Source organism: Heptranchias perlo, chromosome 24 (genome assembly GCF_035084215.1).
Source record: "Heptranchias perlo isolate sHepPer1 chromosome 24, sHepPer1.hap1, whole genome shotgun sequence".
In the NCBI taxonomy this organism is placed as follows: Eukaryota; Metazoa; Chordata; class Chondrichthyes; order Hexanchiformes; family Hexanchidae; genus Heptranchias; species Heptranchias perlo.
In genome coordinates, this window is record NC_090348.1 from 44927917 (window position 1) to 44943245 (window position 15329).

At 45.4% G+C, this 15329-nt stretch overlaps 1 protein-coding gene across 7 annotated transcripts in view; it reads right to left on the bottom strand.

Annotated features, from left to right (window-relative positions):
• LOC137341754 (immunoglobulin kappa light chain-like) overlaps positions 1 to 13059 on the bottom strand; it is a 65841-nt gene extending 52782 nt beyond the window's left edge. For 3 of the 7 annotated variants that reach the window (XM_068005224.1, XM_068005227.1, XM_068005222.1), the window contains exon 1: positions 2088 to 2173. Coding sequence is in view for 2 of the 7 variants with exons in the window: in XM_068005228.1 (XP_067861329.1) it covers positions 2088 to 2175 (88 nt within the window). In the remaining 5 variants the exon portion in view is untranslated. Of the gene's footprint in view, positions 1 to 2087; positions 2329 to 12651 lie in introns of those variants that run through there. The other 4 variants (XM_068005228.1, XM_068005226.1, XM_068005223.1 and 1 more) reach the window with 4 other exon arrangements.
• Positions 13060 to 15329: the final 2270 nt, after the last annotated feature.

The following is a 15329-nucleotide window of genomic DNA, read 5'->3' on the forward strand; positions in this document are numbered from 1 at the left end:
CCAAGTTTCTGTTTTTATTTCACATTTGCAGCATTTTATTTTTATTTCAATGGATCATGCTACACACAACACTGCAAACAATGCAGAGGAGAATTTCCTGGATCTTGTCCAGGTGCACTGGATCGTCTGCATGCAGCAAATATCATTAAATCAGGCGGACACACGCCTATAAAGGAACTTGCCTGATTATCCTCTATTTAAATGAATGGAGGAAAAATGGGTGTGTTCCTTTATAGGTGTGCACTCTGACCTGCCTAGGTGATCCAGTGCACCTCGGTGCAGACCCAGGAAAATCTCCCCTTGCATGTACATCAACACAAAGTACTCCAAACAGCAAGCTTTGATTACATTATTGGGGGTACTGGTCATGGAGAACTCACTTACTTTGATAGTTGTAAGGAATCTTACAACACCAGTTTATAGTCCAACAGTTTTATTTGAAAATCACAAGCTTTCGGAGATTATCACCTTCGTCAGGTGAGTGAGTGAATGAGAGGTTCTCAAATCGCATATCTTATATTAGGCTGGGACACGATCACACCAATCAAAGGTGTCGTTGGTGTTCAGACAGGTTAGCCACGGAAAACAGTACGTCCCAGTATACTGAATACGCAATGGGTCAGATTACACAGACAAAGAGATGATGTGGAGATGCCGGTGATGGACTGGGGTGGACAAATGTAAGGAATCTTACAACACCAGGTTATAGTCCAACAGTTTTATTTGAAAATCACAAGCTTTCGGAGATTATCTCCTTCGTCAGGTGAGTGAGTGAATGAGAGGTTCTCAAATCGCATATCTTATATTAGGCTGGGACACGATCACACCAATCAAAGGTGTCGTTGGTGTTCAGACAGGTTAGCCACGGAAAACAGTACGTCCCAGTATACTGAATACACAATGGGTCAAATTACACATACAAAGAGAGAAAGAGACCCGAAAGGCAGAGAGAGAGAGAATGTCCAGTTGTATTGAAAACAGATAACGTTTTTTTCCCTGCTGGTGGGGTTACGTGTAGCGTGACACGAACCCAAGATCACGGTTGAGGCTGTCCTCATGGGAGCGGAACTTGGCTATCAATTTCTGCTCGACGATTTTGCATTGTCGTGTGTCTCGAAGGCCGCCTTGGAGAACGCTTACCCGAAGATCGGTGGCTGAATGTCCTTGACTGCTAAAGTGTTTCCCGACTGGGAGGGAACCCTCTTGTCTGGCGATTGTTGCGCGGTGTCCGTTCATCCGTTGTCGCAGTGTCTGCATGGTCTCGCCAATGTACCATGCTCCGGGGCATCCTTTCAGGCAACGTATGAGGTAGACAACGTTGGCCGAGTCACAGGAGTATGAACCATGTACCTGGTGGGTGGTGTCCTCTCGTGTGATGGTGGTATCTGTGTCAATGATCTGGCATGTCTTGCAGAGGTTGCCGTGGCAGGGTTGTGTGGTGTCGTGGACGCTGTTCTCCTGAAAGCTGGGTAATTTGCTGCGAACGATGGTCTGTTTAAGGTTGGGTGGCTGTTTGAAGGCGAGTAGTGGAGGCGTGGGGAAGGCCTTAGCGAGGTGTTCGTTGTCATCGATGACATGTTGAAGGCTGCGGAGAACATGGCGTAGTTTCTCCGCTCCGGGGAAGTACTGGACGACGAAGGGTACTCTATTGGTTGCGTCCCGTGTTTGTCTTCTGAGGAGGTCTATGCGATTCTTCGCTGTGGCCCGTCGGAACTGTCGATCGACAAGTTGAGCGTCATATCCCGTTCTTACGAGGGCGCCTTTCAGCGTCTGTAGGTGTCCATCGCGTTCCTCCTCGTCTGAGCAGATCCTGTGTATTCGCAGGGCCTGTCCATAGGGGATGGCCTCTTTGACCTGGTTAGGGTGGAAGCTGGAAAGTGTGAGGAATTTGATTTAATCTCATTAAGGCAAGGCACTCCAGTTTAATTAAATCAAATTCCTCACACTATCCAGTTTAATCTATGTGTTTCATAATTCAGTTTCCTCATACCACGGAACCCAATAATTCCTCTAAATCACATCATCAGCACTTTCTGTTTAAACTCAAAAAAAGTTCAAAAGAAACAACAGAAAATTTGTGGACTTACCCAACTTTAGCCATGGTAGAGGTGAGGGTGCAACAATTAGCCTCAGTGTGCCAAGGCTTGGAAAGAAAGATTTGCTGCTTTTGATCATGTGCGTGTAGCTGGATGCTGGGCGCAGGCAGGCTCGGGATTGAACTTGATAAACTAGTCAAGTAAGTCACTGTTCAAGCTTAATTGTGAAGAATGCCAATAAGGTGAAGTATTTGAAGGATGCCTATGGAACCATAAGCAGCATGAGCCAAGCCTTTGGGGAGAGGGAAGAGAAAGAAAGAAAATTATATGGTGAGGGCAAGAAATAGCAGGTTAAAAAACACAAAACTCATAACTTTTTTATTGATTGATTTTTCAAAAGGGGTTCTAAAGATGCGTACTCTTTTTAAAAAAAATCCAAACTGTTACAAAGAACTATCGTTACTATTAACATTACTTTGTTCCACCTGCCCGCTTTTGTTAATTTTTAAAACATTTTGTTAAATAGTAAGGCTGATAACATAATTGAGGGTATTGGCTTGGAAAAGTTACTGTGCGTAACAGAATGAGGGAACTGAATAAACAGACAGTTAATGCTGAATCATCCTTGAGTTGTTGACTGTAGGGTCGATTCCATGATTGTTTGTACCTGGTGCAGTTGTGTATAGGAAGTGCTAAGGTGGGGGTGGGGGGGGATCCTGAGTGCAGCAACTGTTCTTATAGGGAGGCACAACCTTGGTTTTGCTGAAAACTGGTGCTGGAGGTAACCCATCATTGGAGAGTGTGTGGATGTCATATGGGAGAAGTGGCAGAGAGGAAAGTGGCCATTTTTGGGGCAGAGAGGAACCTTCCTAATTAGAACCACTTGGCAGCCTTGGGTCAGCGATAGCACTCTCGCCTCTGAGTCAGAAGGCCCTGTGTTCAAGCACCACTCCAGACACTGGAGCACATAATCTGGGCTGACACTTCAGTGTGGTACTGAAGGAATGCCACACTTTTGGAGGTGTTGTACTTCGGATCTTTTATGTCTGCCCTCTCAGGTAGACATAAAAGATCCCAAAGCCATTTTCAAAGAAGAGCAGGGAGTTCTCCCAGTATTTCTCAAACACCACCAAAAAAGATTATCTGGTCATTTATCTCATTGCTGTTTGTGGGACCTATCTGTGTGAAAATTGGCTGCCACATTTCCCAATATTATAACAGTCATTACACTGCAAAAGCACTTCTTTGGCTGGGAAGTGCTTGGGGCATCCTGAGGTCATAAAATCACTATATAAATGCAAGTTTTTTTTCTTATAGTGCAAAAATTTCCAACATCTATACGTCACTGAAGCAAATGTGCAAAAGGTTCTCCGGACTGAGGAAGATTGCTAAGGTAGGCTTCCATAAATGGTGCCCACTGAAATAGAAGGAATGCCTGCATTATGCTTGTACCACATGTGGCCACGTCAGTAATGCAGTTTGCAAAGCACTGGCCCAAACTCTCACATCTAAGAATCCTCCCATTACCATCCCAGTGAAGGTATAATTCCAACTACAAGGCAGAAGAACACCACGGCTTTATTTAACCCACAGAACTGTTGCATGTCTGTTCTCTCATTATGACTCTTCAAATTGCTTGCATGCTCTCCATTCCTCCTTTCACACTGTAAGTAACATAGGCTGAGCATAGGGCTGCGTCTAGTCTTCAGTGCTAAAGCAGAAATTCTCTATTTCGTCTGTTTTGGTAGGAAATGACTGCACATAACATTTGTGGGATGACATACACAGGAGCAGACCATCTAACCTGCACTGCCTCAAATAACACAAAGGGCAGGCACTCCAAAATAATTGGCAATGGAGACCACAAGGAAGCGGTAGGTAGCTTCACACCAGCGTAACAAGGTAAGGCCTCACTTCAACTTCCTCTTCTAGTTACCATTTTACACTCATTCAGTGATTAAGGGGCTGCTACATTTGTTTCTCTGCTACAAGGAACCATTTAGGCCTTGCTACTGTGTGCACGGCCATTGACATATTCTACTTTCTTTGTGTACAGCTATCCCAAGATAAAGATGCTGGCACCAGGGAGGAGCAAGAAGCAGCTCCATCATATTAACATCCCCCAAGCCGCTCCAGGCATTGCAAACATCAGCCCAGAAAAATCCATTTCCGGGGAATCAAATAGGGAGAGTCAGGAGGGAGCACCGGGAGGTGGCAGCGGACAATCAGCAACCAGATAAAGGGAGGTTTGGGATAAGATGGGCAGCTGCTTTGGTACCAATGGATTTATAAATTACTCTAGTCATCTGCAAAGGTGAGTCAGCAGCTCGAGTATGGCAGCAGAGAGACGAGGAAGGCTTCATCTCAGTGTGAGGACCTGTCCTCTCTTCCCTCCAAGGACTGCAGCAAAGACAGGTAGAAAACAACAGCAACCAACCAGTGCAGAGACAGAGATGCTTGCAGTGGTGGCCCAACATATGCAGAGCATCCAACAAGGGTGAGTCATGGGTCCCCACTGAAGAGTAGCCAATATGTGGGCAGACTCTTCCCACTTAGGTAACACTTAGGAGCAGGAGAAGTGGACAACAAACACTGTAAAATATCACCAAAGGCAACGACTGGGGAAGCAAACCTTGATGTAGAGCAATAAACTGCTTGCAAATATTTTTGGGATCGGTGAGGATGACTTTTTGCGCAGATTGCACATATGAATATTGGCACTGGGGGCTATTATGTAGTAATTGTAATGAAGCCAGAGAGGATTCAGACCATCAGGTTGTTATGGGACCTGTGTACAACAAAAAGGACCAGGGAATACTTACGAATGGCTCAAGGACTGCCTTTAAGAAAGAGACCCAATCAGCTCATGCCGCATCAGTCTGCCTATCAATGCATCAGCCTCAGCCACTTCTTTCTCCTCTTCTTCCTATTCTATAGAGAAGGTTAGAGGCTTACCTTCCAAACCTTCCGGCTGCATGGGCTCCCCTCTCCAAATAGTGTGGCTGTGTAGCAGATGCAGATTATCTTTGACATTTTCTTGAGGCTGTAGAGTGGAATGCCACTGAATCTGTCTGTACATTCTAAGTACTGCTTTAAAGGTCTCAATCATACATTCCACAAATCATATGTTCCATCAAGTGGAAGCATGAGCCTTGTTGTATTTTCACTCTGCATTGCTATGGGGGTTCCTGACTGGTGTTATTAACCAGTGTAGTAAGAGGTAGCCCTGGTCCCTAAGCAGCTATCCATCCATTCTGCCTGCTTTCTGAAATAGTTGTGGCTTCATGACTGTCTCATGATGAAAGCAAAGCAGGTGCTGCCAGGATATCTTCAAATCGCCTGCATTATTCTACTGTAGGGGTCCGAGATCATCTGGACATTGATCAACTGAAATCCTTTGCCATTCACGTATGCCTGATGGCTATATGGGTGTCATCAGCAAGGCCATGCATTTGTGGGAACCCAGAAACCTGGTGGAAATACCGGGCCCTCCTAAGATGTTCTCTCTCTTCCACTGGGGAAACGAGATATGTTGCTCCTGGAAAACAAAGCTGTAGTGACCTGTTTGATTTATTGGTGGATGGACAACTGATCTAGCAAATGTAACCACTGATTGCTTGAAGTGACCCAGTAGCATAGCAGTTCAGTAGGTAATACTTTTGTGCAGGGCTGTGGCTGTAATGGATGTAGTCTGATGGCCAGGCGCCAGTAGACTTGGTGACTGCCTCCCTGCTGAATCATGCATGGTGAATGCACATCTTTACTGACATGTTCAAGTGGTTGCGTTTGGGTCACATTATGGAATTCCTGAGCCACCTGTGAGTGGATGCCAGGCGCCTGAAGTGTCAGTACGCCTGCCTCTCATCCCTCTGCATGGATTTCTCTTCCTCATCCAGAATAGCCATAGAACAATAGAATAGCCAATAGCCATAGAATAGCCACAGACCCAAAAGAATCCCAATGCTGAGTGTGCTTACAGCTGCAGGGGCAAAATGATGGCAGCAAGAATGCTACTGAGGGAGGTGTGCACCAAGTGCTGAAATGCAGAAAACTAGTTACAAGGAGCAAAAAAAAAGCACTACCTCTAATGCATAAAGTTTTGTGTCATCAAGTCAAAAGCAGCAATCAGAATGCAAGTCTCAAAAACATGTCATTCTAACTTAAGGTGCTGGAGTTCTTCAGTGAACAGCTTGAATGCCTTCCAGCATCTGTTTTATACGGGTGCTCAGAGAATGAGCAGCTGCATTGCAGAAGAGCACAGGGAATTCGTTGTGGAACCAATTTACATTCACTTAAATAATTTTGAAGTTTCTAATGAGGCCAGCACACGCACATAGTTTGGCATTGATTAATTGAAATTCTATGGAATCAGTTCAACACCAAATGTGCTGAAGCCTATCTTCCTAATTCCACAGGCCTCGACCGCAGCTGGTGAGGGGGTTTGCTCCCCAACTACTACATCGCAGAATCAGCTCTTGTATCTCTACCAATGGCATTTCAGCTCCCTCACACTGACAGGTTCAGTAATTTCTGTCATTAGTGCTCACAATTTAAACAAACAAAAATAGACCTACCAGGGGAAACGATTGTAATTATCTTTTGAACAAAAAGCAAAATAGTGCAGATGCTGGAAATCTGAAACGAAAACAGAAAACACTGGCAACACTTATCAAGTCAGGTAGCATCTGTGGACCCTTCCTCAAAACTGTTCTGTTGAAAGGTCTATGTCTGAAATGACTGCTCTCCATAGGTGCTGCCTGACTTGCTGAGTGTTTCCAGCGTTTTCTGTTTTTGTAATTATGTTTTGTGCAGACTCCTCTCCTGTAGGTGTTGACCCCTGGCTAATTTCACAAGAGCTGCCCTCTGGTCAGTTTTCCCCTCCCCAATCCAGGGTGCAGAGGACAATAGTATCACCCCCAACTGAGAGCAAGGGCTGGAAGATCTCTACCAATTCTGAAACCACTGCTTGTTGGCCCCTCTGATTTGCCCTCCATTTCTACGTGAAAGTGATTCATTTCAGCTTTTGCCTCCCTATGGTGGCATGATTGAGAGTGGGAACTTACCAGGAACCACAGGGTACAACCTCGTATGTCAAGGGAGGGGGTGCAGTGTTACATCCATTGTGCTATGCTATTATATAAATAGATATTGGACAGCGTAAGTCAATGCCACAACATAAGTGCCTGAGATCCATTTATGGGAGTAACTGACACCATTGAATCTGAGTAGGTATCTATGGCAGGCACTAAACTTGTAACAGAGCCCTTGAGCTGACTGAAGCAGATGACTTTTATGTCATGCTTTAATCAGCTGTTTACTTGCTACCACAGCAGATAAATAGAAGATCTTTGAAACATGTAAGGAATAGTTTTCTGATTTTCTGTTGTGTGTGGAAAGCCTCACCCAGAGGCAACACATATTGGGATTTTGGGCACGCAGTGGACACAATTTACTGACTGACCACTTAAAGGTTAACGGTAGATGTCTAACAGGGTTCCATTGAAAACTGAACACACATTTTCTTCAACAATTTCCTTCATTAATTCTAACTGGTATCTTTTTCTTCTTATTATTCCAACTCCTCCAGATGTATGGTTACTGTTCCAAACATCAACGGCTGACTCAGGTGACTGGCATTCTAGCTAGCATAAATTCGGAAGGGTTTTGCTAACGCACGGAGCGAGGGAGCACAAAGTAGCAGTGATCGACGGAGTCTGGTTTCGACAGAGTCTATAATTGGGAATTTGGTGAGTGAGGGGATTCGGTGCAGGAGGAGTGTGGTGCATTTGATTAGTCAGCAGAGCGGAGAGGAGCGTACTGAGAGCGGGTCACAGGTATCTCTTCTCTTTTCTTCTTTCTTAGGGCTGTGGGCTAAGTAACATAGCATAAAACTAATTTTTTTTAAAAAAAACTAAATTTAATTTAGTTATAGCAAGTAGCGTTTTTTAGTGAATCAAGGTCCCTAGTGTAGTTAACATTCTCTAAATTAAGAGTAATTTAAAGGAGTAAACTCCTTAAATGGAATAACTAACGAGCTTAATCTAAAGCAAGTCATGGCAGCAGAGCTCACACCCGTGATATGCTCCTCCTGCGCTATGTGGGAAGTCATGGACACTACCGGTGTCCCTGGCGACCATGTGTGCAGGAAGTGTGTCCAGCTACAGCTACTGGCTAACCACATTTCGGAGCTGGAGCTGCAGGTGGATTCACTGTGGAGCATCCGCGATGCTGAGATTATCATGGATAGCACATTCAGTGAGGTGGTCACACCGCAAGTAAAGATTATGCAGGCAGAAAGGAAATGGGTGACCGACAGGTAGAGCAGGAGTCTCCTGGGGCCATCTCCCTCTCAAACAGATATTCCGCTTTGGATATTGTTGGGGGAGATGGCTTATATGGGAATGCAGCAAGAGTCAAGACTGTGGCACCACGAGTGACTCAGCTGCACAGAAGGGGAGGAAAAAGAATGGGAGAGCAATAGTGATAGGGGATTCCATCATAAGAGGAACAGATAGATGTTTCTGCAGCCGCAGACGTGACTCCAGGATGGTATGTTGCCTTCCTGGTGCTAGGATCAAGGACGTCACAGAGCGGCTGCAGGACATTCTGAAGGGGGAGGGTGAACAGCGAGAGGTCGTGGTCCATAGCGGTACCAACGACATCGGTAAAAAAAGGGATGAGGTCCTGCAAGCAGAATATAGGAAATAAATTAAAAAGCAGGACCTCTAAGGTAGTAATCTCAGGATTACTCCCAGTGCCACGTGCTAGCGAGAGCAGAAATAGGAGAATAGACTAGATGAATGCGTGGCTTGAGAGACGGTGTAAGAGGGAGGGGTTTAAATTCCTGAGGCATTGGGACCGATTCTGGGAAAGGCGGGACCTGTACAAGCTGGACGGTTGCACCCAAGCAGAACCGGGACCAATATCCTCGCGGGGGCATTTGCTAATTCTGTTGGGGAGGGTTTAAACTAGTATGGCGGGGGATGGGAACCAAAGGGCAGGTACAGATAGGACAAATTCAGAATAGGAAGCGGGAAGTAGAAAAGCAGTTAGTGACTTAGTTAGCGACTCAGAAAGGCAAAAGAAGCAAAGGTTAAATAGTGTTCAGCACAGGAATTTGACGGGGTTAAAGGGTATATACTTCAGTGCAAGGAGTATTACAAACAAAGCAGATGATCTAAGGGCACAGATAGACAGATGGCAGCATGATATTGCTATCATGGAAACCTGGCTTAAAGAGGGGGATAATTTGCAGCTCAATATCCCTGGATATAGAGTTTTCAGGCAGGATAGAGTGGGTGATAAAAAAGGAAGGGGGGGGGGTTGCATTATTGGTTAAAGAATCAATTACAGTTGTGAGAAGGGATGATATGCTAAATGGATCATCAATCGAGGCCATATGGGTTGAGCTAAGAAATAAAAAAGGGGCAGTCACACTACTAGGAGTGTACTATAGACCCCCGAATAGCGAAAGGGAGATAGAAGAACAAATATGTAGGCAAATTTCGAGTGCAAAAATAAGAGGGCAATAATAGTAGGGGACTTCAACTACTCTAACATCAACTGGGATTCAAACAGTGTGAGGGGCACAGAGGGCACAAAATTATTGATCAGTGTCCAGGAGAACTTTTTTAGCCAGTACGTGACAAGTCCAACAAGAGGGGATGCAATTCTAGATTTAGTCCTGGGAAATGAAGATGGGCAAGTGGATGACCATATTGGGGATAGTGAGCACAATTCCGTTAGTTTTAGCATTATTATGGAAAAGGACAGATTTATATCAGGAGTAATTGTTTTAAATTGGGGAAGGCAAATTTTACAGAACTAAGAGGTGATTTGGCAGAAGTGGACTGGACACAACTACTTGAGAAATCAGTGGCAAGCCAGTGGGAGGCACTGAAAAGTGAAATTCTACGGGTACAATGCAGACACGTCCCGTCAAAGAAAAAGGGTGGCACTGCCAAATCTAGAGCCCCCCGGTTGTCTCGACGCATACAGGGCAAGATAAAGCAGAAAAAGAAAGTTTATGACTGTCACAGAAAACTGAATACTGCAGAAAGCCTAGAGGAGTATAGAAAGTACAGGGATGACGTAAAAAAGGAAATAAGGAAAGCAAAGAGAGGGCATGAAAAAATATTAGCTAGTAAGATTAAAGAAAACCCAAAGATGTTTTATCAGTACATTAAGAACAAGAGGATAGCTAAGGAAAAGGTGGGACCAATCAGGGATGATAAGGGTAACTTGTGTGTACAATTGGAGGATGTGGGTAGGGTTTGAAATGAATATTTTATCTCCGTATTCACAAAGGAAAGGGATGATCCAGACAGAGGAAAGGTGTGAAATATTGGATAAGGTAAACATTACGAGGGAGGAAATACTAGAGGGACTGGAATTCTTGATATCCTTGGAATCTGAAAGTTGATAGGGCCGGATGGATTGTTTCCTAGGCTATTGAAGGAAGTCAGGGAGGAAATATCAGATGCTCTGAGGATCATTTTCCAATCCTCAGCAGATACAGGGGAGGTACCGGAGAACTGGAAGATTGCAAACGTAGTACCATTGTTTAAAAAGGGTACGAGGGAAAGGCCGAACAATTATAGGCCAGTCAGTCTTACCTCGGTGGTGGGCAAACTATTAGAATCAATACTGATAGGATAAACTGTCACTTGGAAAGGCATGGTTTAATCAGGGATAGTCAGCATGGATTTGTTCAGGGAGGGTCATGCCTTACAAATCTGATTGAATTCTTTGAGGAAGAGACAAGGAGGATTGATGAGGGTAGTGCAGTGGATGATGTCTACATAGATTTTAGTAAGGCATTTGACAAGGTCCCACATGGAAAACTGGTCAGAAAGGTAAAAGCCCATGGGATACAGGGAAATATGACGAATTGGATCCAAAATTAGCTCAGTAACAGAAAACAAAGTGTAAAAATCAATGGATGTCTTTGCGAATGGAATTCCGTTTCCAGTGGTGTGCCACAGGGCTCAGTGTTTGGTCCCTTGCTGTTTGTGGTATATATTAATGATTTGGACTTGAATGTAGAGGGCATGATTGGCAAATTTGCAGATGACACAAAAATTGGCCGTGTAGTTGATAGTGAAGAGGATAGCTGTAGACTCCAAGAAGATATCAATGGGTTGGTAGAGTGGGCGGAAAAATGGCAAATGGAGTTCAACCCGGAGAAGTGTGAGGTAATGCATTTAGGGAGGGCAAACAGTAAAAGGGAATATGCAGTAAATGGGAAAATATTGAGGGGTAGAGGAAGCGACAGACCTTGGAGTGCATGTGCATAGGTCCCTGAAGGTAGCAGTACAGGTAGATAAGGTTGTGAAGAAGGCATATGGAATGCTCTCCGTTATTGGTCGAGGTATAGAATACAAAAGCAGGGATGTAATGATGGAACTGTATAAAACGCTGGTAAGGCCACAGCTGGAGTATTGTACGCAGTTCTGGTCACCACATTACAGGAATGGCATAATTGCTCTGGAGAGAGTGCAGAGAAGATTTACAAGAATGTTGTCAGGGCTTGAAAATTGCAGCTACGAGGTGAGATTGGATAGGCTGGGGTTGTTTTCCTTGGAGCAGAGGAGGCTAAGGGGAGACTTGATTGAGGTGTACAAAATTATGAGGGGCCCAGATAGAGTGGACAGGGAGTACCTGTTTCCCCTAGCGAAGAGTTCAAGAACTAGAGGACATACGGAAGCATTAGAGGGGACATGAGGAAAAACTTTTTTACCCAGAGGGTGGTGGCTGTATGGAATTCGCTGCCCGAATTGGTGGTAGAGGCAGGGACCCTCAACTCTTTTCAAAAGTACCTGGACCTGCATCTAAAGTGCTCTAAGCTGCAGGGCTACAGACCAGGTGCTGGAATGTGGGATTAGAATGGGCACCTGGTTGTTCTTTGAGCTGGCACGGACACAATGGGCTGAATGAACCCCTTCTGTGCTGTATCTTTTCTATGGTTTTCTATCAGTACAATAAATACAATGATGTCAGACTTTAATGATGATTTTCACCAGGGCCTTGGAGAAAAGAATTGGTCCTATTATTATGGGTATTGATGAAATCATTGAGACAATGTAATCTGGTGTTCTGGAATATGTTTTCATCTTTAGTATTGTGTCAGCATCACCAATGTGTCGTTTTCCACACCACTATCCTTAAAAAAAAACCTGTCTTGATATAGCGGTATTCACGACCTCAAGACATTCCAAAGTGCTTCACAGCCAATTAAGTGTGGTCACCGTTGTAATGTAGGAAACATGACAACCAATTTGCACACAGCAAGCTCCCACAAATAGCAATGAGATAGTGACCAGATCATCTGTTTTAGGTGTTGGTTGACAGATAAACATTGGCCATTTCTCCCTTGCTCATTGTTTAGCGCCCTGGGGGCTTCAACATCCACCCCGAGAAGGCAGATTGCGCCTGGGGTTTAACGTCCCATCCGAAAGACGGCACCTCGGGGAGTGCGGCAGTCCCCCGGTGGGGTGTCAGCCTTAGATTAGGTGCCCAAGTTTCTGGAGTGGGACTCGACGCCACGACCTTCTGACTCAGAGGCGAGAGCCTTTCTAAGGGGACATTGTAATTCGATCGCCGGCCATTAACTCACCACATATCTCACCACCTTAAATCCACCTGCCAAGCCTCAGCGGCCCTTCCCTCGCGCGGTGGCGGAAACGCCTCCGCCCCACCAACGGCCGCCGCTCGCGCTTTGGAACTTTCCACCGTTCCACGTCCCGCCGACCGAGCGCCTGCGCATTGAGCCGTCTTGTGGCCGCCTGTTGAGGAGGTGTCTTGGAGCTTCGCGCCGAGTGAACGAGGCCGAATTACTTTTAAGCTTTGATTTTTTTTTTTAAATCTAAAAGTTCTAACTTTTTTTTTGTAAGACTCGCTAACTCATTTTGACGAAGTCATGACGGGCCTCAATCTTCCGTGTTCTGTGCAAGGTAAAGACTTCCTCTGTCCCCCGGGGCTGGGCCGAGCTCAGCCTGTCGCTCAAGTGTGACCGCGGTCCCCTTTCTCTTCCGCCCCCACGCACAGAATTGGTGATGGACTGGGGTGGACAAATGTAAGGAGTCTTACAGCATCAGGTTATAGTCCAACAGCTTTATTTGAAATCACAAGATTTCGCAGCTGTCCTCCTTGGTCACTCACCTGACGACTGTTGTCCGACTCCTGACATTGAGGCACAGAATTAACCAGTGCCTCCGATGTGCCGTTATCCGTGCATTCTCTCATATGGTGTTGCAAATGAGGTTGAAGAAGCAGATTCCAGTTCATTTAAACAAAGTAAAAACTGCAGATATTGGAAAGAAATAACTTGTATTTTATATAGCACCTTTCGTGACCTCAGAAAGTCCCAAAGCGCTTTACAGCCAATACAGTGCGGAGATGTAGTCACTGTTGTAATGTAGGGAAATGCAGCAGTCAGCAAGGTCCCACAAACAGCAGATAACGACCTGATTAAACTGTTTTAGTGGTGTTGGATGAGGAATAAATATTGGCCAGGACAGGAGGGAGGGGAAATCCCCACTTTTTTTTGAATAGTGCCCTGGGATCTTTTACGCCCACCTAAGAGGGTAGTTTTAATGTGTTATCTGAAAGACGGCACCTCTGACAGTGCAACGCTCCCTCAGTACAGCACTAGAGTGTCAGCTGGAACTCAAGTCTCTGGAGTGGGACTTGAGAACCCACAACCTTCTGACTCAGAGGCACGAACGCTATCACCTGAGCCAAGGCTCACACCTTGAAACAAATCTGAAATAAAAACAGAAAATGCTTGAGACGTTCTGTAGGCCAGTCAGCATCTGTGCAGAGCACAGGTTAATGGTTTGGGTGTGGACTCTTGCTAAAAGATAAAAGGTGGACAGGCATGTTAATGGGAATTGAAAAATTGAGGGGTGGTGGGAAGAAAACAACAAACCCAGAGAGGAGTCATGAGTGGATTGACGTAACAAATTATCTCAGTCATGTAATAGCTAGAGGCGTAAAGACATTAAAGAAACAAAGTGTATGTAAATATCGATGAGAATGAGAGGCTTGGGGAAATGCGAGAAGATGGGAGAGATTGGTGTAGGGTATATAATAAACACAGGTTTAAAAGTGAGGATATAGTTCAAGACTGAATTTACTGAAGTGCTCAAGTCAGAGGGTTACAGGGTGCCTAGGAGCAAGATGAGATATTGTTCCTACATTGCAAGAATGACACCACTTCAGAAGTACTTCATTGCCTGTAAAGCGCTTTGGGATATCCTGAGGTCGTGAAAGGCGCTATATAAATGCAAGTCTTTCTTTCCAGAAGTTTTCATTGAGCTTTGTTGGAACAATGAACAAGGCCAATACCAGAGAGATCAGGTCGCTCAGGGTTGCACTTGTGGTCAGAACATATTTGTTCAGATAAGCAGTTACCTAATCTGCATTTGTAGAGGAGACTGCACCATGAATAGCAAATACAGTATAGTAGATTAGAGGAAGAATACGTAAATTGCTGCATCAAATCGAAGGAGTGTTTGGGGTTCTGGACAGTGGTGTGGGAGGAGGGGTTGTGATGCATTTCCTGCCTATGCATGAGAAGATGGCAGCTCTAAGTATGGGTGGTGGAAAAATGAACCAGGTGTAAGGAATGGTCCCTCTGGAGCTGCAGGTGGATTCACTGTGGAGCATCCGCGATGCTGAGATTATCATGGATAGCACATTCAGTGAGGTGGTCACACCGCAGGTAAAGATTATGCAGGCAGAAAGGAAATGGGTGACCAGCAGGTAGAGGAGGAGTCCCCTGGGGCCATCTCCCTCTCAAACAGATATTCCGTTTTGGATTTTTTTTTTATTCGTTCATGGGATGTGGGCGTCGCTGGCGAGGCCAGCATTTATTGCCCATCCCTAATTACCCTTGAGAAGGTGGTGGTGAGCCGCCGCCTTGAACCGCTGCAGTCCATGTGGTGACGGTTCTCCCACAGTGCTGTTAGGAAGGGAGTTCCAGGATTTTGACCCAGCGACAATGAAGGAACGGCGATATATTTCCAAGTCGGGATGGTGTGTGACTTGGAGGGGAACGTGCAGGTGGTGTTGTTCCCATGTGCCTGCTGCTCTTGTCCCTCTAGGTGGTAGAGGTCGCGGGTTTGGGAGGTGCTGTCGAAGAAGCCTTGGCGAGTTGCTGCAGTGCATCCTGTGGATAGTGCACACTGCAGCCACAGTGCGCCGGTGGTGAAGGGAGTGAATGTTTAGGGTGGTGGATGGGGTGCCAATCAAGCGGGCTGCTTTATCTTGGATGGTGTCGAGCTTCTTGAG